General features: G+C 46.7%; 7 protein-coding genes across 7 annotated transcripts; 4 read left to right on the forward strand and 3 right to left on the reverse strand.

Annotated features, from left to right (window-relative positions):
* Positions 1-423: 423 nt before the first annotated feature.
* AGABI2DRAFT_194459 (hypothetical protein) lies at positions 424-4,906 on the reverse strand. The gene is made up of 7 exons (XM_006463647.1): positions 4,701-4,906; positions 4,011-4,445; positions 3,340-3,959; positions 3,011-3,289; positions 2,888-2,962; positions 2,755-2,841; positions 424-2,699 (listed from the first exon to the last, which is right to left on the reverse strand). The coding sequence occupies exons 1-7, from the start codon at positions 4,801-4,803 to the stop codon at positions 1,665-1,667; spliced, it is 2,634 nt and encodes an 877-aa protein (XP_006463710.1). The 5' UTR covers positions 4,804-4,906; the 3' UTR covers positions 424-1,664.
* A 1,154-nt stretch (positions 4,907-6,060) lies between these two features.
* On the forward strand, positions 6,061-7,255 carry AGABI2DRAFT_194460 (hypothetical protein). The gene is made up of 8 exons (XM_006463648.1): positions 6,061-6,218; positions 6,273-6,328; positions 6,382-6,407; positions 6,458-6,523; positions 6,578-6,698; positions 6,747-6,956; positions 7,016-7,056; positions 7,106-7,255. Exons 1-8 carry the CDS (start codon positions 6,102-6,104, stop codon positions 7,231-7,233), a joined length of 765 nt encoding a protein of 254 aa, XP_006463711.1. The 5' UTR covers positions 6,061-6,101; the 3' UTR covers positions 7,234-7,255.
* A 40-nt stretch (positions 7,256-7,295) lies between these two features.
* On the forward strand, positions 7,296-10,265 carry AGABI2DRAFT_194461 (hypothetical protein). The gene is made up of 12 exons (XM_006463649.1): positions 7,296-7,529; positions 7,593-7,803; positions 7,874-7,899; positions 7,955-8,053; positions 8,121-8,232; positions 8,282-8,427; positions 8,482-8,621; positions 8,672-8,749; positions 8,802-9,022; positions 9,080-9,254; positions 9,312-9,431; positions 9,484-10,265. Exons 1-12 carry the CDS (start codon positions 7,398-7,400, stop codon positions 10,001-10,003), a joined length of 1,980 nt encoding a protein of 659 aa, XP_006463712.1. The 5' UTR covers positions 7,296-7,397; the 3' UTR covers positions 10,004-10,265.
* A 397-nt stretch (positions 10,266-10,662) lies between these two features.
* On the reverse strand, positions 10,663-13,815 carry AGABI2DRAFT_120522 (hypothetical protein; the record flags this gene model as incomplete). The annotated part of the gene is made up of 7 exons (XM_006463650.1): positions 10,663-11,826; positions 11,883-12,261; positions 12,321-12,537; positions 12,593-13,194; positions 13,252-13,482; positions 13,538-13,706; positions 13,767-13,815. The coding sequence occupies 7 exons, from the start codon at positions 13,813-13,815 to the stop codon at positions 10,663-10,665; spliced, it is 2,811 nt and encodes a 936-aa protein (XP_006463713.1).
* Positions 13,816-14,077: 262 nt separating this feature from the next.
* AGABI2DRAFT_194463 (hypothetical protein) lies at positions 14,078-14,994 on the forward strand. Its single transcript, XM_006463651.1, has one exon. The coding sequence runs from the start codon at positions 14,249-14,251 to the stop codon at positions 14,459-14,461; it is 213 nt and encodes a 70-aa protein (XP_006463714.1). The 5' UTR covers positions 14,078-14,248; the 3' UTR covers positions 14,462-14,994.
* Positions 14,995-21,254: 6,260 nt separating this feature from the next.
* On the reverse strand, positions 21,255-22,338 carry AGABI2DRAFT_194464 (hypothetical protein). The gene is made up of 5 exons (XM_006463652.1): positions 22,110-22,338; positions 21,939-22,054; positions 21,849-21,888; positions 21,673-21,800; positions 21,255-21,621 (listed from the first exon to the last, which is right to left on the reverse strand). Exons 1-5 carry the CDS (start codon positions 22,236-22,238, stop codon positions 21,456-21,458), a joined length of 579 nt encoding a protein of 192 aa, XP_006463715.1. The 5' UTR covers positions 22,239-22,338; the 3' UTR covers positions 21,255-21,455.
* A 76-nt stretch (positions 22,339-22,414) lies between these two features.
* On the forward strand, positions 22,415-24,343 carry AGABI2DRAFT_208633 (hypothetical protein; the record flags this gene model as incomplete). The annotated part of the gene is made up of 12 exons (XM_006463653.1): positions 22,415-22,580; positions 22,630-22,650; positions 22,708-22,772; positions 22,825-22,902; positions 22,956-23,066; positions 23,116-23,159; positions 23,209-23,386; positions 23,443-23,628; positions 23,682-23,762; positions 23,823-23,885; positions 23,964-24,061; positions 24,115-24,343. The coding sequence occupies 12 exons, from the start codon at positions 22,415-22,417 to the stop codon at positions 24,233-24,235; spliced, it is 1,212 nt and encodes a 403-aa protein (XP_006463716.1). The 3' UTR covers positions 24,236-24,343.
* Between the last annotated feature and the right edge of the window lie 925 nt (positions 24,344-25,268).

Genomic DNA, 25,268 nt, shown 5'->3' on the forward strand with positions numbered 1-25,268 from the left:
AGATAGTTATACACAGATAGAAAAAAAAACATTGGTTTTCCAATGGTAACTATTCGAGGACGATAACCACGATGCTACTACAGCTGATAAGCCCAGTGTTCAGCAACGTGTTTACATAGTTCCCAATGAATTCAAACCATATTCTCCAGGACAAATCGAATTCCGTGCGTTCTCTCGGCGCTCGAATATAGGCAATAAGATGGGCTAACAATAAGCTAACACTCACCGACGGTTACCCTCCGCCATCCTTCCAGGCTTGCACATCGACAAAGCTTGTAGCAATCGCCCCGCATATTCGAACCACATTTACCAAATATTGCTGAATCAAGTCCCGATTTGTGAGGCGATAGAAGCTTGAAAATAAAACGGTACGTGATGACGGGTCCCAAATTGATTGACCTTCTCCCGATGCCGAAGAATACCTCTTGCAATACCATATCGAATAATTAGACACAATAGACATGGTAGTGTCTTTTCGGTATGTGCCAACCATCGAAATCCACGCCTTTTACCCCGGTGAAAAAAGTCCAAGCGCCAAGTCTTGTCCGCGATACGACCCTCATGGACGCATTTAGATTCTTGATAGAATCCTTGGGAATTGTCACCCTCGATAATGCAGGCACCAGTTCATACGTCGTACCCACCCAAGTTAGGGAGTACCGGCAATTCTACCACAAAGACATGATCAGTGTTGCGGAACTAGACGCAGATGGTGGAAATGGTCCCCACTCATCTAAGCACGTATCATATCAATAGGGCTTAATGAGATAGGGGTCCCATGAGTGCGTCACCCTGAGATTACGAAGCAGGTTTGACAAACATCTGTTCTCGACAGATGTCTTCTGCACTATTTCAGAAGTAGCACAAATTGTCGCAGCAAGGATGCACGACCCGGTCAAAGCCCGCGAACACGTGAAACCTTCTACAATTGGCGCCTGGTTGCCACGGAGACCGAAAAAGTCTACACTGCAATCATGTGGTCGAGTCAAACGCGGTTAATGGAATACATTCAATGGCATGTCGAAGTGGTTTCCGTGTCGCAACGGGACAGGAAGGAGACCGAATCATACTAGGAAAATGGATCTAGATCCTTTCGCAGGAGGCCATCATATACCGTAATCTTGTAAGCTGATCGCATTTTCTTCCTGGCGTCGAATGATTTATCCAGTGAAGAATCTTGATAACGTAGAACATCATTGGCATGTTGAAGCATATGTCAGATAGTAGAGTTTCAATGAATAGAACGTGGTGGCAGTTCATTTCGATTGAACGGAGAATGTATCGTCGCGGTAGGCTCAAAAACTTTATCCGTAAAGTTGAGCCTGCAAAAGTCACTGAGAAAGAGACTGATTGACTGGGAATGACGGGCACGCGAAGCTGGTCTGTGGGAAGAGGAATGATAGATTATAGTTATACACATGAAAGACGACGACCTGGCCAAGTAATCCAACACTTCAATGACCGGGGAGGCTGCTAACACTAGAGAAGATGAGGGAACGAGACACACGGAATTAGGACGGGGGGAGGATGGACACGGGTTAGGACTGGGTCGATGAAGTCGTCTACAAAAATGAAAAGCAAGTTGACGATTGGACATTATGAACAGCAAGAAAGAATGAGGAGAGTAGTGGGAGAGAACAACGTCGTTACAACGAGTTTCTGAACTATGAGGGACCTCCGCGCCGACGCGGACCTCGACGTTTTCGTCTTTTTACTGCAGTAGGATCATTGTCACCACCTTCGTCCGCTTCGAATGATCCATCCTGGAATTGGTCTTTGACCATGTCATCCCGACCCCGCTTCAGAGGCACCTGTACGCGGTCCCGCAGCGACTGAGATAGTGGCGACGGCGACGGTGCGGGTTCATTACCTCCACGAGATATACGCGAAAGTAGGGATCCTTTTTGCATTGATGCTCGGTCGCTGGTCTCTAGTCGTTGTTCGAACGCCTGTGTGGGTAAAGATGCAACGGGGTCTTGTCGCGTGTTGATGCGCTCCGAAACATGGGGTTCGAACGCATCGGGCTCACCATTATATCCTTTATTTTGACGGATTTCTTGAGGTTGTTGCTTACGGTTTCCGCGTCCTTCAGGTAGGGGAGGGGGAGGATGAGGAAGGTCCGCAATACGATCATTCAACATTCGTCTCGCACTCTGCGGAGGACCCCCATTGAAAGGTACAGCAGATGAGTGATTAACTCGACTACCACCACGCTCAATGTCGCCTCGGGTTGCCTCTACAGTCTGCGCTCGTCTGTCAGGGAAGAAAGGCGCATCGCGACGATTGCCTCCGCGAGAGGAAGGTGGTAACGGACCCATCCGGCCTTGCGCCTCGAATTCTTCATTGCGTCGAAAGCGCTCACCAACGGGAGCAGTATAAGACTCCTTGACACCCGAACCTTGTCGTGGAGCTTCGACTTCCATCCTCGAAAAGTGAGCTGGAAGATCACGATGAACAGTGGGATTATGATAATCAACGCCTCGGGGACCGTGCTCATGAAAGGATGGTGGTGTAGGATCCCACTGAGACTGAGATGAAGCAAACGACGTCTGCCGCGAAGATGGAGGTAGTGACACGTCCGGGGACACGTCGTGAGAACGTTCATCTGGATATCGCCCTCGAGGGGACGTGTCGCGGCTGACTGACCGCATATCTTGCGGAAGGGGGTCCGTTGGAAGTTGTTCGGGATCATAATGAGGCTAATAGAAAGTATGGGTAAGCACCGGACGTAGCGCAGCAAAGAAATGGTCTGACTTTTCTATTAGGAGTTGCAAACCGGTGGCCGCCACGTTGTCGCATTGGGTTTTCGGACTGAGGTCCTGATAAAGGACCACGAATAGGCTGCAAGACGTTACTGAAATCCTGATCACATTCGATCAATACTCACCTCGGCTTCATCTCGTCTTTCCCGCGAGAAAGTGTTGTCTGAAGACGATGTCATATACGAATCATTTCGAGTTGTCTATATCTGTGTGAGATACGGAAGGAAGCCGTGGAGAAAAACACAAACCCTGTTGAAATGTTGGCGCGTACTCACCACGTTTTGTTCCGGCCCATGATAAGACCGTGAAAAATCTCCATCATGAGGCCGCGCCTGACGAGTCATAGGAGGTTCGTTAGGTGGCGGATATGTGGCTCTCTCAAAGCGCTCAATCCGCTCAGTTGGGACATTCGCGGAATACTCGTCGGATATCGAGACCTCGTTCATGACGCCCGACCTCCTCGAACCAATTGGTATGCTATTTGCACTTGAAGTAGGTGCTTGTCTTCCACGGGATTCATGAGCGGGCTGGTTGCAGAATAAACAAACACGCTATCAATGAAAAGCAACAAACTCACAGCACGATCAAGAGGGGGACGCCATTCTTCCCTCCTCTCCTGTTGCCAATTACTCGAAGTTTGCATATCAGCATCCCTTCGATTATTAGGTATTACAAGATGAGGTGGAGAAGGTCTTCCACGATACCTGTCTCCACCAACAGGAGCTGAAATGGAAAGTGACGGGGAAGGGTAGACACCAGCAGAGGGAACTGGAGGATTTTGCATCGCCCTCGGCTTCAGCGGCGGTTCGTGTTGACGATCTGGATAACTTCCACGTAATTCTTGCATCGGAGGATGATCACCCATCACATCAAAGTTCCCTTCAGTGTCACCTGGATCCTTGAAATGCTGTCGAGATCTCCCTCGTTCTCTCCCTTGTTCCCGAACATAGTCGCCGGGCATATTACTACGACCAGATGGTGGGTGGTTGAATTGTCCTTCGCGCGCTTCATCGCGCGTCGGATACGGCCGCGATGGTGGAACCTCGGGTACTTTTTCCCGGATATGGGAGGACATTGTAGGAGAACGTATGTCCTCTCCCCGGAATGGGCCAGAAGGTTCAGGGTAGATACCAGGCTTTGATCTTCCGAGTCCACGAAATTCGGCTTCTTGTGGAGGTAGAGGCTGTCTTTTCCGAGCTAAGCGAAAGGCATCAGAGCAACGAACGATTGCATAGCAGAGTTCCTCACGTGGAAGATTTGAGTTCTCCGACTCAAATGGAGACGTTCTTTCCTGGTCAACCTGGTTTGCAGGTACCCACGATCGATCAATGTTGTTCACGGTGTTGACTGGAGACCTGCTGGCAGATGCAGGAAGGACGTGAGTAGAATCATCGAATCGCCTATGTTGGTCTATGCGATCGGTATTTTGTCTTTCACGTCTTGATCCTCGTAGACGATCATCTTGGGCAGCCATAGGTTTCGTGGGCAGACCATTCGTCCCTCCCGGTGTCGCTGGTACCGGCCCTGGTCCAAACCTCGAAGGCCTTTCTCTTCGGGCAGAAAGCTCCGAATCAGTCGCCGGACCGGGACTGCGCCGGCGGTCAATAGTAGGCTCATGTCGCTGGTCCTGTGCTTGGGCTTCATAGATCATGTGATCATCTCTCGGTGGAGGTGTATTTGGTCCTGTAAAACACGAAGAGAGAATGTTCAGAACCAGACAACGAGATTTTGAGAGAGACCTGAGAGAGGAATGGGGAGGCGGCACAGGCACTCGTGAAGGAATAGGAGAATAAGAAGCTCATGTATCCAGATGCGAGGCAGAGCAGAGCTTGGCAGAACCGATCTCAGGTAGGCTGAGGTTTACAGTATAGACACAGGTACTGCATGTGCGTCGTGGAGTGGGGGAAAGGATGAAGTGGAAGCAGCACAATAACGTACTTGGTGCAGATATGTCACTGCTTTGATAATGCGGAGATGTATGTGAGGGATTCTTGTCACGATGATGACCTCTTTTATTGGGTTCCCGCTGCAGAGGCTGCATAACCACTTCAGTATCTGCGACGCGTTCATTAGCGGAAGAACTTGTTGGTCGATTCGGCCTTCGAATATTTCTTGTCGGTGCAGTCGAAGGCAGTGATGGAGATGGGACCCAGTGTCGATCCTCATCAGTTGGTAAATCTAATGCAGAGTGCTCCTTTTGGGAGCCGTTAGATTTGTTATTAGCACGTCCTCGACCCGTACGATGGCCAGTACGGGTGCGGTTTTCCCGTGCAGGAGAAAAAGACCTTGAGCGGTCATGAGAGCGGGCGCTACCGGGGTAAAGACGATCATGGCGAGATTCCGAAGCATCCGGGGATTGTTCACGGCGCCTTCCTGAGCTGGCCGGAAATCTGTCTTCATTGGGCCTGTAATGACGATCATCATGTGTGAGAGGTGGCGGAGACTCTGCGGAAACTGGGCCTGGATTCGGCAACTGGGGGATGGAAAAGCTGTAAGTTAGCGGACGGAGAATAGGAGATGTGGCAAATCACGAATTGTGACTTTGAACATGGAAAGAACTCACGGGGCGGGTCCAGGTGGATTTACCTGTAACGCTGTTGATATAGTAAATTTCGCCTGAGCGCGATATACCGACTTCCCAAGGGGTCGGAAGGGGTCCAACCTGATCATGTCGATCCCCTTGCTTCACATTTTGACCGGTGGACTCAGTTTTTTTGGGCCTGGAAGCCATTAAAGTGGCCTCTACAATGGAAGGGTCAGAAGGAGGAACGTATGGGATATTTGTCGTCATCGGCTTCGGAGGAAGAGCATGAGTGAGTCGAGGCGGAGGAATGATAACTTTATTGTGCGAAGCTTTTGTCTTTGAGGCCGTGAGCGGCGCCGGCGCCGGAGTCGCGTTGTCCAACGGCGAGGGCGTTGAGTCACGTTTTGGCGGGGAAGAAGGAGATCGCGGGGGTGTTGCCGGCGGAATGACTGAGGAAGTCGCAGACGAGACATTTTGAGATGCTGAGGCAGGATCGTCTAGGGTATATCGCTCGTCCTCGTCGCCGAGGGAGACGACATCGTCTGGGACATGAAACGTCAGCGTACAAGCCTTCGCTGTAGCCTTTAATGCGAAATACCTTCATTCCCCCAGTCGAGAACCTCGTTTTCCTCCTCGGCCATTGAGCTATGTGTGAAGAAAGAGACGTCCCTGGCTGGGCCATTGCTGTGGAAAGCATTTAATCTCCGCTTCAATATTCAGGCCCCGACTGCGCGTGTCAAGTTGGCTGGCGAGCGCGAAGACGGCAAAATCTACCTACGCTGGCTCTCCTCCGACGGATCAGGACGCCAGATGCGATGAGTCTACCGACAAACACCTCCTACTCGCCCGAGGATGGTGGTGTGCCAACCCGCACAGGCGGAGGCTTTCGCATACCGTTGATATTCAGACGGCTCCATCGCTTCCAGCAAATGGCACGTTCTGTTTATCTCGCGCATTCGTTGGGCATGTATTCATCCTAGGCCCAGGATTTTGAACTGGCAGCATGGCAGCTCACATATCTTTGCCTAGCACCGCGACGAGTGTGCGTATATCCCGTTTGAATTTACCAAAACGTGACTAATGAACTCGACGCAGGTATCGGAATGTCTATTTTCACAAACGTGAGTTCTCGACAAAAATGCATCGCACAATCTCAGAACGCAGTCTCTAGAAACGAAGAACACCTGGGCACGAGACGACCCCGCCATTCTCGTCCTCATTGCTGCTTGTCTCGCTGGTCAGTTTGCCCCTGCTTTTACTCCGACCCGACATCTCACCCCGTATATACCAGTTGCTGCGATTGCATGGGCAGTCGTATACAAGCTAGGCTTGTGGGGTAGCACGAGCCTCATTATATTCATGATCTTCCGCGATTTCCTTTTGTCTGGAATCGTAATCGCAACCACTCTATGGTATGTTCTTGTCTCAAACCAGCTGACTTGTGCGTTGATCCGTCGCAGGTTCGTTTCCAACCGACTTTTGTTGTCACCACCATCGCATTCCGCGCCTGCAGACTCTTCTGTTGAATGGGCTTATGTGTTCGACGTGCACACAAACGCATTCTTTCCTTTTTATCTGACTCTTTATCTCGCGCAATTGTTTTTGCTTCCCATTGTCTTGAAAGGTAACTGGGTGTGCCTTTGGCTAGGCAACACCCTGTACCTTGCAGCGTACGTTGGTCTTTTGTACCCCTATCACTGCATAAGTGTTGATAGCCTCCCACTATTAGCTTCGCCCAATACACATATGGAATTTATCTCGGGCTTAGTGGTGAGTAATTGCATTTCCGATGAAAATTGCCTTCCTAAATGGAAAACAGCTTTGCCATTCCTCATACGATCAGAGCTGCTGCTGACGCCGCTGCTCCCGCTTTTTACTGCATACATACTCTCGCTGTTGGGTTTTAATGTAGCGAAGCATGTTCTGTCTGCGTACTTTGGGCAATAAAGTAGAGAATTTTTTTGCGTGTATATTGGCGTAATTGTCCCATCACAACTGATCACCTGTCACGCTCTCCACTCTCACTTACAAGTCTCTCTTCACTCCTACTCCCATCCTCTCCGCCGAATCCCCCAATTTATTGTCGTCAAACCCCCAGTTGAACGCAACTAATGACCACTCATATCGCGAGGGCCATTGAACAAATTCAGGACAGTCGGAACTCAAACAGGGAGGTCGACTGGACACAGCACACTCTCGAGGACGGTAATGTCGTCAGCACGCAAGAGCGCGTCGTCAAAGACGTGGGTCGTTCATATGTTGTTTTTATCTCACCTCGATGATCATTCCTGTACGCGGATTACCAGGTTCAGGCCCCTGCGATGTCCAAGCCAACACCAGAACAGTTTTTTGCTAATCGCGGACAAGATCGCACAAAACCAGACATCGCATTCTTGAAAAATCACTTTTATAGAGAGGGTAGATTGACTGAGGAGCAGGCTTTGTGGATTTTGCAACAGGGAACCGAGCTGCTGCGAAAAGAGCCGAACGTCCTTCAGGTTGATGCTCCCATCACCGGTCCGTACACGAAACCCGATCTCTTTATCAGTCAAAGCCCCAGGACTGTCGCTGATAATACCTTGTACAGTTTGTGGGGACATTCATGGTCAATATGCAAGTTTTCTTTCTCTCCCCCTGGCACATGAAACATCTCAATATTTTCCTTCAGTACGACCTCATGAAGCTTTTTGAAGTCGGTGGTAGCCCCGCCGACACCCGCTACCTCTTTCTAGGCGACTATGTCGACAGAGGCTACTTCAGCATAGAGGTATGTTTCCATCAGTTCCCATCATCTAAACTAGAGGAGAGTCATCTCACAACCTCGCATATATCAGTGCGTTCTCTATCTTTGGTCCCTCAAGATCTGGTATCCGGACACATTGTTCCTTCTACGTGGTAATCACGAATGTCGACATCTGACAGACTACTTCACTTTCAAACTCGAATGTAAGGGGCCCCGCACTTTGACCCAAAGTACACTCTCGATCCATTATAGGTAAACACAAGTACTCAGAACAAGTCTACGAGGCATGCATGGAATCCTTTTGTGCTCTTCCGCTGGCGGCTGTCATGAACAAACAATTCTTATGCATTCACGGTGGCTTGTCACCAGAATTGAATACTTTGGACGATATCCGTGCAGTGAGTCGGCTTTTCAAATTGCGCAGCCATCATCATTTTCTGAAATTGCGTCAGATCGATCGCTTCCGCGAACCTCCGACTAGCGGAATCATGTGTGACATATTATGGGCTGACCCCATAGAAGATTTTGGATCGGAGAAAACTTCTGAAAACTATGTGCACAATCATGTCCGAGGGTGCTCTTTCTTCTTCACGTAAGCGTTACGCAAATCCTCCGCATAATATTCTAATCTTTGACATGTAGATATCAGGCAGCCTGCCAATTCCTTGAACGAAATAATCTCTTGTCGATCATCAGAGCACACGAGGCTCAGGACGCTGGGTACGCGAATATCACAGTCATTTTAGTTGCTTATCCTAATTCCAAATTTAAGATACCGCATGTATCGCAAGACAAAAACGACGGGCTTCCCCTCCGTTATGACTATTTTCTCGGCGCCTAACTACCTTGACGTTTATAACAACAAGGCCGCGGTGTTGAAATATGAAAGTAACGTTATGAATATTCGGCAGTTTAACTGCACCCCCCACCCCTATTGGCTGCCTAATTTCATGGATGTCTTTACGTGGTCGCTTCCTTTCGTCGGTGAAAAGAGTAGGCTTTTATGATTTCTGCTCAGATACGGTCATTCCTGACGCGGAGAAATTACAGTTACCGATATGCTTGTCGCAGTTCTCAACACTTGTACCAAGGAAGAACTCGAGGAAAGCGACGATGACTTGTCACTGATCTCGTCTGCCGAAGAAGAGTCCGCAGAAAGAAGAAAAGTCATCAAAAACAAGATTATGGCTGTTGGTCGTATGGCAAGAGTCTTTGCCCTTCTTCGGTGGGTTTAATGTTATTCAATCAATGGTGATCAACTTTCTCATGAATTCTTGTGCAGAGAGGAATCCGAAAAGGTTTCCGAATTGAAGAATGTTAGTTCTTCAGGCAAACTTCCCTATGGAAGCTTGGCTAATGGTACCGAAGGTATCAAAGAATCTATCCAAGGATTTGATGATGCGTAAGTCCAACTGGCTCCGGTGAACAATGCAAAAAACTTATTTGATACTCAGTCGGAAATCTGATATTGAAAACGAACGCCTACCTCCTGAGCTCTTCGATGCTGACTCGGAAATGGGCAAGGCCATCATGTCGCAGCCATCAACGCCTAAGGAGATTATGGAAGACCAAGCTAGTGGTGTCAATGTAAATGGTGTCAACGCGGGCCTCGAAAAAGCTCTCCCTTCTCCCATCGACACCAGTGTTCCAACGACGCCAAAGACTCCTGGCACTGGTGCATACTCTCCTCCGAGCCCTTCCACACCTGGCTTCAGGAAAGGACATGCAAGAACGGCAAGCTTGGGAACTACGATGACGAGTCCAAGTACGAGGAGGAGAAGTTTGGAAAGTACTATATCACTTATTCATGGTGTTTTGGATGGACAAGATAAGATTGTGGAAGAGGATCCCGTTGACGGGATAGCCAGTCGACTTGCTGGATCATCTGTGGGGACTGACAATACTGCTCCAGCAGCTGGTACTTCAAATTCGGATTCCATTGGAGCTGGAGCTGGCGATGCTACGTCGCGTTGAAGGTCTTGGTGAAACATGTAGCGGTACCTTCGTTTTATCTCGTTTCGCCTTTTTCACGCTGTTTGTTTTCTTCTTCATTTCTTTCTCCTTCCATTCTTCAATTTGGCACTTCAGCGGTCAGAGGTTCGGTATCATTACGTTTAATTGTGATTTCTTTCTTTCATTTCCTTTATGTGGTCAGACTTTTTTTGCGATGGTAGTCTCTGTGTTACTAGAAATGACGTTATGTCGGTGGAATTATGATCGAAGTATCAGTGTCCCAGATTGGGCCTTGGCGGCCTAATGTCAAAATGTTCACGTTTAAAGTCGGCTTTCGGGAGGGGTAGTTGAAGGTTGCGAATACTACTCCGACTTGAATATTGGAAGTTGCCAACTATGAATGACTTTATAAAGAACATGCAGGATAGACAGAACAGTTACGGCGGTGTAGTCATTCACAATAGGAAAAGAGGGACAAAAAACCACTCCAGAGTTTACATCAACCTCTGTCTATATCTACTAATATCAATCTCTTCACTTGTGCCATCTCGTACATCCCAAAACTATCTCCTTTACCTGCTGCGAATTCTTTCTGTCTTCACGTCTTCACGTCTCCGAGTCCCCTATTCACGCTCTATTGCTCTCTCCGCAATTCACACTGAGTCCTGGGCCGTAAAACCTCATCTTTCGTATGTAGGATATGAAGACAAATGATCATAATCATCACCGAGCAGCCGCTTACTCTTCTCCATCACCACAACCTCAAGCGCCTCTGCTTCCTTCCACTGCCCCTGATTCCTGTACGTGGCTGCAAGATTGGCCATGCTCGTGAGTGTGTAAGGATGATCATCACCGAGCAGCCCCTTCCTCTTCTCCATCACCACAACCTCAAGCGCCTCTGCTGCCTTCCACTGCCCCTGGTCCCTGTACATGCCTGCAAGATTGCCCATGCTCCTGAGCGTGTCAGGATGATCATCACCGAGCAGCCACTTACTCTTCTCCATCACCACCACCTCAAGCGCCTCCGCGTCCTTCCACTGCCCCTGCTTCCAGTACGTGGTCGCAAGACTGGCCATGCTTGTGAGTGTCTCAGGATGATCATCACCAAGCAGCCCCTTCCTCTTCTCCATTACCACCACATAAAGCGCCTCTGCTTCCTTCCACTGCCCCTGTTCAAAGTACACAAGTGCCATACCATACAAAACGGAAGGCGTCATCTCTTCTGGATCGATCGAGGCTCTGGAACTGGAGATATGCTGCAAAAGTGTGCGCCGATGCTTGTAGTCCTCGTCGTTGAATGTCCAAGAAATCGATAGGTGAATGATGCTGAGTACACATTTCTGCATGAGCTGTCTGTTTCCTGCCATGGTGCTGCGACTCCACTGTTGTACTAGTGGATGAATGCTGTAGGTTCGATTTCGACCATCATATTCAATGAGCGAATGTGAACAAAGGCGCTTGGTGACCTGCTTAAAGTCCCAAGGCCAGTCAGGACCTCGTTTTCCCAGCTCGTTCAGCAACTCCGTCACTTTGTTTTGTAGTTCAGAATCCTCCAGTTGCTCTTTAGACGATGCCGCCTTTTCGAACATTTTCTCTGAAATTCCTTCGTGGTGTAGCACCGAGAAAATTTGGAGCAAAGATCTTGCTGACATCTCAAGTTTGTTGTAGCTCAAACTCCACGTCGCATACACCGCTCGTTCGTATGGATCTTCTCCTTGAAGCTCTTCATGCTGTAGCAGTTTGTCATGGTGACGTCGATAGAATTCTCGATATTCGCTTAATGACAACTGGCAATGAATGTAAGCGCCAGCTTGAGAAATAGCCAAAGCAAAGTAATGGAGTTCCTGTTTCGTGCTTTAGACTGAGAGCGTTTCTAAGAAACAAAAATGAAAGGAAGAACCTGTACAATTGCCTCTGCCAGCACATTATTTTCATCGCTCTCTTCTGCCCGAGCCCGATACAGCAGCAGGTTTCTTGCGTCTTCGTGCTCCATTGCACCAATTTTTGCATCTCCGTCTTTCGCAGAGAGAAGGCGAAGCTCTTGATTACGTGTTGTAACCAGGATGTTTCCAGATTGACACTGAGGAATGAAATTCTTCAGTTTCAAGTTCACATCGTCCGCGTTGTCGAAGAAGAGAAGCCAGTTCCCCTCGCGCTGACTTGCAAGCCAATGGAGACTCGCATCTACTGACCGCTCTGTATTTCCTAGAGCGATGGCCTCAAGGTCTGTTCGAAGAGTTTGTTCATTGGTTGCGTCAATGTAGAAGACGTTGGAGAAGCTGGAAATTAAACATATAAATTGTCGCCAGTCGCGAATTTGTAGAGAGTAGTATCATACCAGGTTGATTCTTGCACAAATTTCAAAGCAATTTGGGTCTTGCCGGATCCCCCAAGGCCATGCAAAACGAAGACGCGTCGAGAATCACCCCCCAACTCAAAATATTTGCGCATCTTATCAAGGATTTCCTCTCGTCCCATGAATGGCTGCACAGGAAGTGGACAACGCTTACGTTCCCTGGCTTGTGGGACCGATTCATTTGGAGGCCCAGGAGTCACTAGGGAAACGAGATTAGATTGTTATGAAGTTCTACAAGAACGATTTCTCCATACTGAATTGCTCGAGTGGAAGCTGCCCTCTCGGGACTCTGATCGCACTAACCAACAAGGCAAGCTTCTGAGCGACCTCCGCCTTCTTCATATATTGCATTGTATGAGCCTCCACATTACTCAGTTTCTCCCATTCGGAAAGCTCTATTCCCTGCAACCCCTGCTCGACATTTAGTCGAAAATAGCTGTACGGCAACTTGGAGAAACGGCGCAACACATCTTCGTGTATTGATTCGCAGTCGGTGGTAATTCTCCTTAACGCGTCGATGACGTCGGTTGGTAGGATTTGCTGCCATAACCCAGGTTTCTTGATCTCGTTTACTCCGGCCTGTCCAGTGCCAATGCTCACCAAGCACCCGATTCGACGAGCGCCAAATAGAGCACTGGCTTCTTCCAGTACCACCTGACTCGGATTATTGCGGCCTAGTCCACCATCGATAAAGGGCTGGTCCCGCCCAATTATAACGCGCTTAAAAAACGTAGGTGCTGCAGATGTCGCTCGAGCGGCCTCCCAGATCTTGCAATTTGAATGTGTTTCATTAGACTGGTATGTCCTGAAAAGCACTGGAATGTCCATGTTGTAGGCGTTCTTTGTGCAGACGAAACTAATAAATCTTCGAATTCAAAGTTCAAATGCATGGAAGAGTAAGTAATACGCTCACGTTCGGCAGACTCCAGCTTGATCACCTTCTAATAAGGGTGACTCGGAATCACCAGTTACGGTCTTCACGACAGATTTCATGGCTGCTTCGAGTGCTGTCGCTTTGAATTTTCCATCTCCCCAATGTCCCCATGGCTTCATAGCGGAGAAGACTTGTTTTGCCAGATCATCGTAGCTTTTGATTGCTGCGTCTACATCCATCCGAAGACGCCCAAGCATTAAAGCAATTATCCTGTAATATACAAGTGAGTAACATGTGACGGTTGCAGATGCATAGCGCAACGCACCCTCCAGTACTAGTACCACCAATCAGATCGAAGTAATCGCACGGCTTCGGGAGTACATTAAGAGGTTCTTCGCCGTCCTTCTTCCGTTTCTCGTTCTCCTCAAACATCAGCTTGTGCATAACTTCTTTGAGGATGAGTAGTTCTGAAAGTCCGCGAATCCCACCGCCATCTGTTCAGAGTTTACTAGTTAGCGACTCCATCGGTAAGAGAGTGTAAGGGGCGCGTATACCTAGCGCAAGCAACCTCAAAGGTGGTCCTTCTGCAGAAGAAGAAGTCATTGTTAAGACCAAGGAGAGGCTGTGAGATATGACATGCTGCATCACACACCTAAACTTTCACACGGAAAGGCCTAGTACTGTTCGCTGCGACAGCTAGTTATTGAGAAGCGAAAGGGGACCCCGAACGTTGATTGGTATCCCGAATTCCTTGTGCTAGATGACATCCTATGTCGAAACAATGAGATCGGGATGTGGTGTGCCGAATTGTGTTTGTTTTCGGACTGCTGACTTTCTATTTGTTCCTGTTTGATATGGCTATAGATTTTGAAACCGTGATTCTACCAAATCATCCTTCCGCCCATCCACAGCCGTAGCTATCCACTCCGGTCTCTTCAACTCTCCCGATACCTTCTCCCTCCTCCGCAGTGAGGCAGCCAACCTTCGTACTTTGAACACGTCGACTTTGACCTGATGGGATACAGAGAAGTGGGAAATGGAATATCTTTCTTCTTTTTCTCAAGATGTTGCGTCACAAAGTCGATACCAGATTACTCCAGCAACCCTCGAACCTTCACAGCCCGGAGAAGAGGATCAGAGTCTCCTTCGATTTGAGGGGCAAGTCACCGCTAAGAGTACTTCACGCACAATCAGCGGCGAAGGTCAACGGAGATTTGAAGACAATTTCTGCTCCTTCTTAGCCGAGTAAATGATGTATTTTCTGAGGTGACATATGGCTCTGAAGCGCGAGAACTAGTGCTCAAGAAGCTTCATCCTGCTTTCGTTTCAGTCCGCAGAGCAAACACCGACACTGCAGAATAAGATGCAGGAGGAGAGGGACAACAAACTGGACAGGGTAAGGAAGCGGTCCAACGAGGGGTGGGTAAGAGACGTGCGTCGGAACCATGGGCCGCAGCAAACCGCAAGGTTCTGTCAGGCGCGGTCGGGAAAGAAGGAGGACGGACGGTGGCTATGATCGACGATGAAGGAACGGACAAATGTGACGGAGATGACTCTGAGGGAGAAGAAGGCGCGGATGTTTCGTGTGAGCCCAGGATCCTTCCCAGCAAAATTACATGGTCAATAGATTGACCGGCGAAGGAGAAACGGGAATTTGCTTCGATGGAGGTAACTGCGAGGACACTTGGGGAGCAATTGACTCGGACCATGAGGCTGAGGGGTGACACGTATGGATGTTTTTCGAGGCCTTAAGGGAGACCGCGCGGCATCAATCTTGTCTAAGAGAATTCCATGAGCCAATTTTATCAGTAGCAGGGCATCTTGGTCCCAGGTTTGGGATCTCGCCGTGAAACAGTCAAATGGGCGGGGAATGGCTGATGAGTTAACTGAGACGAAGATGACAGTGGTAGGTTGGTGGTCAACTTTCTCGCAATGGGGTGATTAGTTCACAGCGGCCCTATGTGGTGATAGTCACTTTCGCATGCCCAACGTCCTTTGAGACAGCCTTTTCACGGCGCCGGTGTGCCACGTTCTTAGGAAGAAGAGGCCTAACGGGGGGGTCAGCTTCAGAGATAGGCGCGGGGAGAATGGCCGAGTCGTCCACCTTTTACATTTTGCGCGGCGGGAATACATCGCTAGACCTCAGCCCCACCCCCCGTATCTTTCGCTTGGACGGCGGGAGATGACGCTCGTTGGTGGACGAGGGAGAGAAAACGCTGGAGCCACTATCTATACCCCCATTTTTCATCTACAGAGAAGGATCTATTAGTCCGCGATAAAACTGGCAGCTCCTAACCCACCGGATTGGTGTCCAAACACATTGAAAGGCCGCATAAAGAGCCACAATGATCCACCGGAGCTGCTAAGCTGATTGGGCAGGGTGATGCCATATACCAGCCGCACAGACGGAAAAACCAAAGGGACGCAGTCGCAACGGCAAGAAGGGAGGACTTGGGGCAGGTGGCAGTCTGAGGTGGCACGGATGCGGCATAATACCACGTGACAAATACATGGCTCCGTGATGCGGCGACAAGAGTTTAAATTTAAAGAATAAAAAAACGAGTCTGGAGAAGTCGCGACTAGGCGATAGTGGACAACTCGATTCGATGTTGATGAAATCGAAGGCAGCACGTGCGATTTTAGTCGTCAACGGTTGGGACGCCAACTGGAAAATTGGAAGACCCGGTCTCCAGATCAACCTGTCCCCGTTTTGTTCACCTCAGCCGGAATGTGTATTGTAGAGTTTAAATTTGTCGATCCGGAAGATGGCATGTTGGAGTGAATGCACTGGCTCGTGCATGAGTTTTCGGAAGAGGAGCGGGAGGAGTTGGGGAGTACTGTGTAATGTCTTACCCGATATTACCGGTCTTATTAACCATGCTTCGACCTCTCCTTCTTCCCACTCAACGTCTCGCTCATGCTGCACAATGCTGATCAATGCATTGTAGAAAACATAGAGATGTCACTCACTTCACTGGATAGATTCCACGCATCAGATGAATCGGTGTCGGTGTGGAGGGACGGTTGAATAGCAACCGGGCTCGCCAATGCAGTTGACAATGAAATGTATACGTCGTTCTATATGGCCAACGGAATTCCGGGATGACATCGAGGGAGTGGATCGCGAGCGGAAGAATCGGATGATGCCCCAGGTATCGTTTTCTCCAGAAGTTATTATTATTCCATGACTAGCACAGATGGACATCAGTAGAGACAACGCGTGGGGGAATTCTTCTTACAGTTACTTGAGGTATTAATTACGGCGCTGGTTAATGAGAGTATAGTTAGTATACGCAGGTCACAGATACGATGCAAATATTATTCACAGTTGTCCACGATGTTGATAAATGTACCACCGGACACAGTGAAACCCTGAGCATTTCGAACATTACTGGGGCACTCCAGCGGGTGCGGTGAGAGGCTAGAGCGGATGAGGTAGCTAGGGTAGTGTCACCATTTCATTCATAGGTCAAGTAAGGGCGACTCACAGTTAGTTGTTGAGAAGGTGAGGACTGCTGTGAGACTATCATAGATGGATGATGAGGCACAAGTAATAGGTCTTGAAGTTTGACGCTGAGACGGGTGGGTATGTGGAATTTGCTACATAGGGGATAAGCGACCGATTCAACGTCGGAAATTGCCGGAATCGGTTATAACGGTGATGTCAAAATCGGCCAGAAAATCGGCCAGGATACCAGGCCCCTACCCACCCTCACGCTACGGGCGACCAAATATGAGAGCGCTCCCACATAGAGGTTGTCCATTGGCTTGACTAAATAGCGGTGTCATCTTCGCGTCGAATTCAACTGTGAAGCCTGGCACATACTCTTGCGGATGACGTTGCTGATGATGTACGCTACAGCAAAACCTCTCTCTACAGATTGTTTGTATTAGAGAAGAAGTATGTTGCGTTATATACACTGACCGAGAGAACATAAATCAGAAGGTAACGAAGTGAAAACGGCTACTCATCAAGACTTTTTATATCATCAGAGAGTGTTGCAAGCACATCCCATATTGTATTCTTTTTAATAAAGCGTTGTCCGTGAATACGGATATTCAAGTCGAGATGAATGAAGATTAAAAACAAGAATTTAATTCCAAACGCAACCTCTATACCTGAACGGCTGTAGTTCCGTCTCCTTCTATTAAACCAGCTAAATAAAATCCCAAATTTTGACAATCTAAGCCACAAGATCACAGTTAGGACACTGGTATCGAGTTTTACAAGAATCTAGCTAGTACTGAAACGCGACTGGTTTCTCAATTAGTTCAGTCAGCATATGTTTCGAAATTTACACAATTGTATGGGAGTTTGAAGAGCATCTCGAGTTCAGCGTCCAGACACTTGGAGACCCGCATAACTATTACTAAGCGGGGTGTCATATGACTTGACTTGGGTGGTCAATCCACGCAATTCTCACGCCATGTCCATTGATGACCATCGTGGTTATCCACGGAATATCCACTATCCATATGTCGTGTGCGCTATTGGCGCTACAACACTAGATCAAACCACAAGTATTTGAAACACCTTTCACTGATAGACTCACATACACTTCCAATCCACATAATCTCACAACCTCTGACGAAATGTCACGGTAAAAAATATGCAAGTTGTTTACAAGTCAAAGTCTTCTTTGACGTTCCGAACTAGCTCGTGGTCAGAAACGGCTCGTAAATGGAGGTTCGATTTGGGGTATTAATGGAGTGCGAAAGTGATTAAAGATACAACGTAAAAGCCGTTAAAATCTAAAGAATGCTCTAGAGATAACTTGGCACTGGGATTAAGTCGAGCTCCGGTCTAATACCTATCATCATGTCACCAACGGCTTGATACGTGATAAAACACAAGTTGCGATAGAGTGATAGGCGAGTTAACTGAAACCCCAGTTAAGCCAACACCTTATCAAGATAGAGGAGAGTTACGTTTCTGTTACGTTTCTGCACTTCTTCGTAGATCTTGGAAATATGATGATTACACCGTAATCTACCCATTGCAGCTCGGTTGCTTGCTGAAGTCCAAAATAAATTTCTCCTTCGGTTACAATATCATGTTTAGCACCTTGTGCATAAACTTTATATTTAAATATTCATTGACACGAGCTCTTCGGCTGGACCCAGCCCATTAACGAAGGTCTCACAACCACGCTGGCACACCCTCGAAGCGAAGGACAGTGTCAAGACAACCATCCCATCCCCATGCGATTTCGAAAGGCTGATAATCTCACCGAGTCGTAATACCCGATTGATGCGTATATTTAGAAAGAATAGAAAAACAACATCACTTGAACTTTCCTCATGATCAGGGCTCAGCATGATGTTCCTCGTGCGACGGAAAAATCATGAACACGGGTGTTTCTTTTCATAGATGCGCGCGGTTTTTTTTTTCAGGCTTGATATATACATATCTACCTCTTAGAATAGTACACGATAATCGTTTTTCATACTCCGCGGTCGTGGACGAAGTATCTAATCGACCAATGTAGTCTTAGATTTAAAATAGGAAGAGGTAGTCTATTTTTGTTCTCATGTGAAACGCCAAAACGATGGAGAAATCGCCTCAACCGTTATACAACCCGTTTTTTACTTGATCCACTGTTGCTTCTAATAAGAATTCGAGAACGAAAAAACTGGTGCGGCGAAAAGCCAGATAGACCATTTCCGTTTCAATGTTTCTTTCCCGAAATGTTCTATGAAATCCTAAGATTAACGGCAGTTTCATTTGTTTCTTTGGTCTGGTGACCTCCGTTATCTCCCGCATTGTCTTCAGTCACTCAAGACTTCTGAGAACGATAACGAAAGACGTCAAACGAGAAGTCAGAAAGTGAAGTAGATAAGAATGTCAAAAGATAAGAGAAACTTGGCGTACTAAATGTCTTGGGTGGATGAGATAAAGCCTCTAAACATTTGGATGACTTCGGCGTTAATACCATTACCCGTCAAATAAGCTCATTTGAACTATGCAGGGTTGTTGAAGTTGCCAGGCCCTCAGATTGTCGGGAATAAGAAAATGTAAGATCTACGATTTTGATCGCCACACCGTGCAATTGTTAGGACGGATAAGAGTTATTCCTACAATAAATATATTGAATCGTTGCGGGTCCGAAGAGAAGTGAGTCGCCAAGTCTTCAAAACACCACTTATCAAAAAAACAAAAAAGCGAGACCATGCATTTGGTGATCTCCAATTGAATTTAAATTGATAGAATCACGGAGATTCGTGTTCATTGTGACAATTGTGTCGTTATAATGTGAAGAAGAAGTTCCTTTATGATGGCTTACGTAGTCATCGCATCAATAATTGAAACAGACGGTCTCTCTGAGAAAAGGAAAACAAAAGATTGCACTAGCGCACCAAAGGGTTCAGAGTTGAGCCCTGGAATCCTTTTTGTCAATCAGAAGTAGAGCCTTGGTCCACTTCTACGGCTTCTTCATCCGGAATAGCTCATCTTCAAGAAGGTAGATCTATTTATATCTCGTTCTGAGATACTCATCGCTGCGGGAGAGTCTCCGACGATTGTAACAGACGAAAAGCTTTGGACGAAAGAGCTTGAGTACCTGGAGAGTGAAGTCAAGTGGGCAAGCGACCTATAAAACAAAACTATCTCAAATTCAATGTTTACTTTTTTTTTTTGGTCCTGGGGTTCATCCCGGAACATCGGTTCCCACCTACTCCTTTTGAAGTTCACGGATGTTTCCCCCCGCACAAGGAATGACCCGAACATCTCATTCCATTCTACCGCCGTCTTCTCTTCTCTTCTCCAAACCAATTCTTTTTTTCATTTTTCAGTACATCCGCGTGTTTTCTTAGTCTGATAGTACTAAGTAGTACAACCTTCCGCATTATAGTAATTGACACTCCAAAAGAACCCGGAACTTAGGCGGAAACCCTTATCCAAAATGTCAACATCATTTTTAAAAGAAAATTAGAAAAAACAATCATGAATGGTCCGACTGAACCGATATTATTGAAAGTTTAAATAAATTCCCCCATGATTTTTCCTACGGGCCGAGAGAGAAGAACGACAAACGAAATATAAAAAAGGAAGAAGAAAACATGTTTTGTGGAGTCTTGAATCCTAATTATCCATGAGCATGCGACGGTCAAAGCCACGAGGATGAAGCACGAGTTCTTGAGATTAACATCATTCAACTATGACTTAACGCCTGGTGCGTCTTGTGATTCCCCCACCGGAGGCGAATAATTGACGATCGACATTTCGCAGGACGTTACCCTCGTTACCTCTTCGTGAACGCGTCCTTGTCAATATAACTTGATGCCAATTATAAATTTATATATCCAACCTCATAATAATAATAATCACAAGTCAATCTAACTCGCGAAATGTTCACATTCGCGCACCAGCTCAAGACACGACAATGATGTCATCTCTCACATCTTTCCCCAAAAATCACATTCCCAAGCTGGTTCACAAAAAAAACCGCTGGAGCAAAAAAAACCACCTATGTATCAGTGGGGCGGGGCCCCTCCAAACCATACATTGATTCCAATTTATCTCTCTCTCATATATCAAGTTCCAGGGTCACGAATGACATAAAGCTCATTAGTTACGATAACTTAACTAACAACTCCAATAAAACCCGGAACTTATGCGAAAAACCCTTTTCAGAGATCCCACGATTTGATCTTCAAGTCAACAAAAAAACAAGGATAGTCCGAAAAAAACCGATTTTTATTCCTAGTATACAACTACGGGCCGAAAGAAAAAAACAACGCTCGGATCCTCCAACAACTCACCTCACACAAGGTCACGAGGGGGGGAACAAAACCTATAAATTGAAATCGACTATTTAACCGTTTCATCCGAAGCGACGATCGAAAACGTTTTCCCAGCGACGCCACCGGCGTTAAACATCACATCAATACCACGAGGGCGGGAAAAACAATCTTGATAAAAAAATTGATAAGAATCAATAGAAAGATACACCATCGAAATGTAGACATGTTACACTCATCAATACAAGCGACGAAATAAAAAAATGATGTCATAAAAAAACATATCGGTCCCGGTTCTGCATGTGAATAATAGAAATCCGCTTCCCAGCGTCCTAGAAAAAAATGATGATAATGACTTTGTTGCAAGATGGGTATACATGAGGAGTTTAATCATTAACAAAAAAACCTTGGTCCTGAGCTTTTCATGACCTTTTTGTGCTTTTCCACGTCTCTCATGAATAGTAGATGGTGTGACGTTTGCTGGCGATGTCGAGCCTATCTCTCTACATGCCGTATTTTCTCCTGAGTGCACTCCATGCGGCAGCGGCGGTGTTATTGCGGGATACAAAATGATTCATGTCTTGTTCTGGTATACGATTGATATCGACGCGATTCCAGAATCGGGTAAGGATATAAATGATATCGTGGGCATCCCCTTCTGCACCTCGTCTAATACATCGTGTGAGATGAGTATTAGGGAAATAACTTGGAAGAACGCACATCATCCAAGTTTTTAATTTGGCGCGGACGAATTCTGAGATGTTGAGGAAGGGGATGCCTTGGATGGTCATGACGTTGGTGTCGTCAAGATGTCGTGGTCCAGTTTCGCCGGCCGGGAGAATTTCGATCTGGATAGGGATGATGAGGAGGGTGGAGAGAGGGATGTGAGTTCTGACCTCTATTGGTGGTATGAACGCTCTATACGTAACATGAAGCCTTTCGGTGGTGGTCATGGAACATGGGTAGGGAAACATAAGAGAGGTTACCTGTTTGTCCACGGGGAGTGAGTACTCGACCAGTCGTCCTTTCCGGAGACAGCGTCTCTGGCCCGTCGGAAGGGGTGAGGTTTGTTCTGACCGCCTTCGACTATGCAGTATATTTCCTGGAGAGAGAGAGGTTGAAGGAGAGATTGGGGTGGTGGTAGACGAGAGACTGACGTTGGTGTACATGCTATTGGCGAGTGTGGCGGAGAGAACGCTGCCGTAGAAGGCGTGTGGGATGTTGTTGACGGTGAGGAGAGCAGAGAGGGCGACGGCAGAGTCGAGCAGACGGCGTGTTTCTGCCATGGGAAGAGGTGAGTCGGAGTGAAATCAGGGCATGGTCTGCACTAAAAGCAGTCGGCTCTCCTGCCCATTTCATTTCTCTCGCGACGCTGCCCAACGCAAACCGAGCTTACCGTCACACCGTCACATCTCGACTCCCTGTCACCCGATCACGGGGCCCCTTCTTCCAACTTGCGCGCATGCTCAGAACGCTCCCTCATCTCGTCTCCCGAGTCCGACACAGACACATCTCCTGGTCACCCAAACCCACCCCACTCCCCGATGACCACGTCGACGAACTCACCCGGGCCACCATCCTCGACAAAGTCATGAAAGGCCGTCAACCCACCGACCTCGTGCTCCGTTGTCCGTCTCTCTCTCCCTTTCATCTCACATTCTTCTCATCCCATTATAGGCACTATCCTTGATGCTGCAGGTTCCTTTTCTTTGGTGTAACCGGCTCATATCATGACACTTAATATCGGCTCTTCAGGGAATGTCAAAACAATCTCGGGTCATTTCAAAAAGTCAGAACTGATTGCCGAACATGGTCTCAATGTAGCCAAGCCCACCTCGTCTCTTACACACTTTCTCAAAACTCATTTCACAGGCCCGCGACCTTCGGAAAATCGATTCCAGAGTGCCCAACCTCGTCCCCACCATCCTTGTCCGCAAAGAAGCCATTCTGGTATATTCCATTTCTTGATTCGCTTTTCCTGGAATGCCTTATTTTATAAATAGGTCAACATTCTTCATATTCGTGCTCTAGTCAAAGCTGATGCTGTTGTTCTATTCGACACATATGGCTCAGCTGATTCTAGACTCCATTCCGTATTCTTATATCACCTAGAGGTAATTCGAATTCCACTCCGCTTCTCTCTCACTAACCCTTCAAATTTAGCACAACTTGAAGCACAAGGGCACAGGGTTAGCTTATGAATTTCGGTACGCCTATCTTAACATCTCATTTTCCCCCTTCTAATGATATGTATAGTGCTCTGGAATCGGTATTGCTTTCCGTGATGAGCGCTTTGGAAGCCGAAATGGTGTTTATAAGAAACCTCGTAGGAGGTCTTTTGGCAGAACTGGAAGATAATATAGATCATGATCGGTTTAAACGGTTACTTCATTATTCACGGCGTCTTGTCGGTTTTAAGAATAGAGCTCAACTGGTGCGTAGATTCAAATTAGTCCAAAGAAACACAAGTTTCATTGATTCCTTCTATAGGTTGAAGAAGCGTTAGAAGAAGTCCTTGCTCAAGACGAAGATTTAAATGCCATGTATCTTTCTGATAGAAAAAATGGTGTTGATAGGAATAAGGATAGGAATGATGATCATGAAGATCTTGAACTCTTATTAGAGTCGTTTTCGAAACAAGTAGAAGAAATCGTGAATGAAGCTGAAAGTATTGAAGTGAGTGAAGACGTTTGTCATGCTTAATTGTTGTCATTGATTAATGATTTAAGAGTAATGTTCAATCTACACAAGAAATTGTGGAACTTATATTGGATTCGAATCGGAATGCTTTACTTGCTCTTGATCTCAAGGTACACTCTCCTCTACCGTCTTTTTTTTTCTTTTCTATCTCATATATATATATATATTAGGTGTCTATTGCTACTATGGGTCTTGGAACTGGTGCACTCGTAGCTGGTGTATTCGGCATGAACGTCAGTATCTTTTACATTCCATCATCCATCATCCAAAAAATCGCGTGCTAAAACTTTTTTTTTACTGTTTATTATTAGTTGACCAGTCATTTAGAAGAACATCCATACGCTTTTTATTTAATGACAGGTTCATCAACAGCTATAGCTCTCTTAGTCGGTTGGATCGCTCTTCGCAGGTACAGTTCACAGTTTACCATTTTACACAACTACATTTAACCGATCGTTAAAGACTAGCGAAAATTAGGCGAGTGGGATTATCGAGTACGCAGAATTCTTCGAGAAGGAGGGGAAAAGGAATTCAACCTTGGTTACCGTTACCTTTGAGAGGGAGACCACCGGAAGGATGGTGATTTCGTGTTGGTTTATGTTGTGGATGTTAATTAATAATTACCCTGGCTCATGATATATATTATAATATATAAGTATATAGTATAGCGAATGCATTTGTCGTTTTTGCTCATGTTAGGTTGTAGGTTGAGGTAGCTTGAGTTTGATCATCGCAAGGTAGACGGGTTGGCTGCTATCAGTACTATCTATGATAGAAGATGGTTGGGCCCTTGTTTCGATTACTTGCGATTTTTTTTATTTTTTTGAGGAACTCCTTGTAACTCCATTGAATGTAGTACGAGTCCAAAAATTGACATTGCGTGACATGGGGTCTAGAATTGAGAAGTCGTTGCTTTTGACTTAAAGGCTCTTGGCTGTTTTGGTATGCGGAGAAGCTCCGGGTTTCTATCACTTGTGGTGTGGGTAGTGAAACGGTTTGTTGGTTAATGATATAGGGTGTTTTTCACTTTTTGTGGGATGTTAATTACCATACAAGCTTGACTGAATGAAATGACGCATGGATTTTTGGCTGATGAAACAAACGAACATCTCCCTTTCTTCAATATGTTTTTTTCTTTTGAAACTCTTCAATCTCTATCAACTCACGAAGTAAGTCAAGAGTTCCAAAATTGACAGTGCGTGACATAGGGTCCTAGAATTGAGCTTGACTAAACTCTTTTAAGACTATTTTGGTAGTGCGGAGAAGTTCCGGTTTTCCATCACTCGTGGTGTTTTTGGGGGTGGTGTAACGGTTTAACTTGTAAGCGGTGGGCTTGATATTTGGGGGTGTCTCGTGGCGTGGTTGGTTCATGGATAATTATAAGAGGAACGTGAAACACTGACATGCGTATGGGGAAAGTTTAATGTGAAAGATGCGTGTTTTGATTTTGCAAGTCCCTGAATTTGAATTTTGCTCACTTTGATTTTCGGATCTTTGATTTTGATTTTCGATTTTTTTTATTTTGATTATTTGATTTTTTTTGAGGCGGTTTGCGGCTTTGATCGGTTTTTGATCTCGGGTTCCGGTGTAACAGGGTGTACATTACTTGAAAAGTC

This window comes from Agaricus bisporus (genome assembly GCF_000300575.1).
Source record: "Agaricus bisporus var. bisporus H97 unplaced genomic scaffold AGABI2scaffold_9, whole genome shotgun sequence".
Lineage (NCBI taxonomy): Eukaryota > Fungi > Basidiomycota > Agaricomycetes > Agaricales > Agaricaceae > Agaricus > Agaricus bisporus.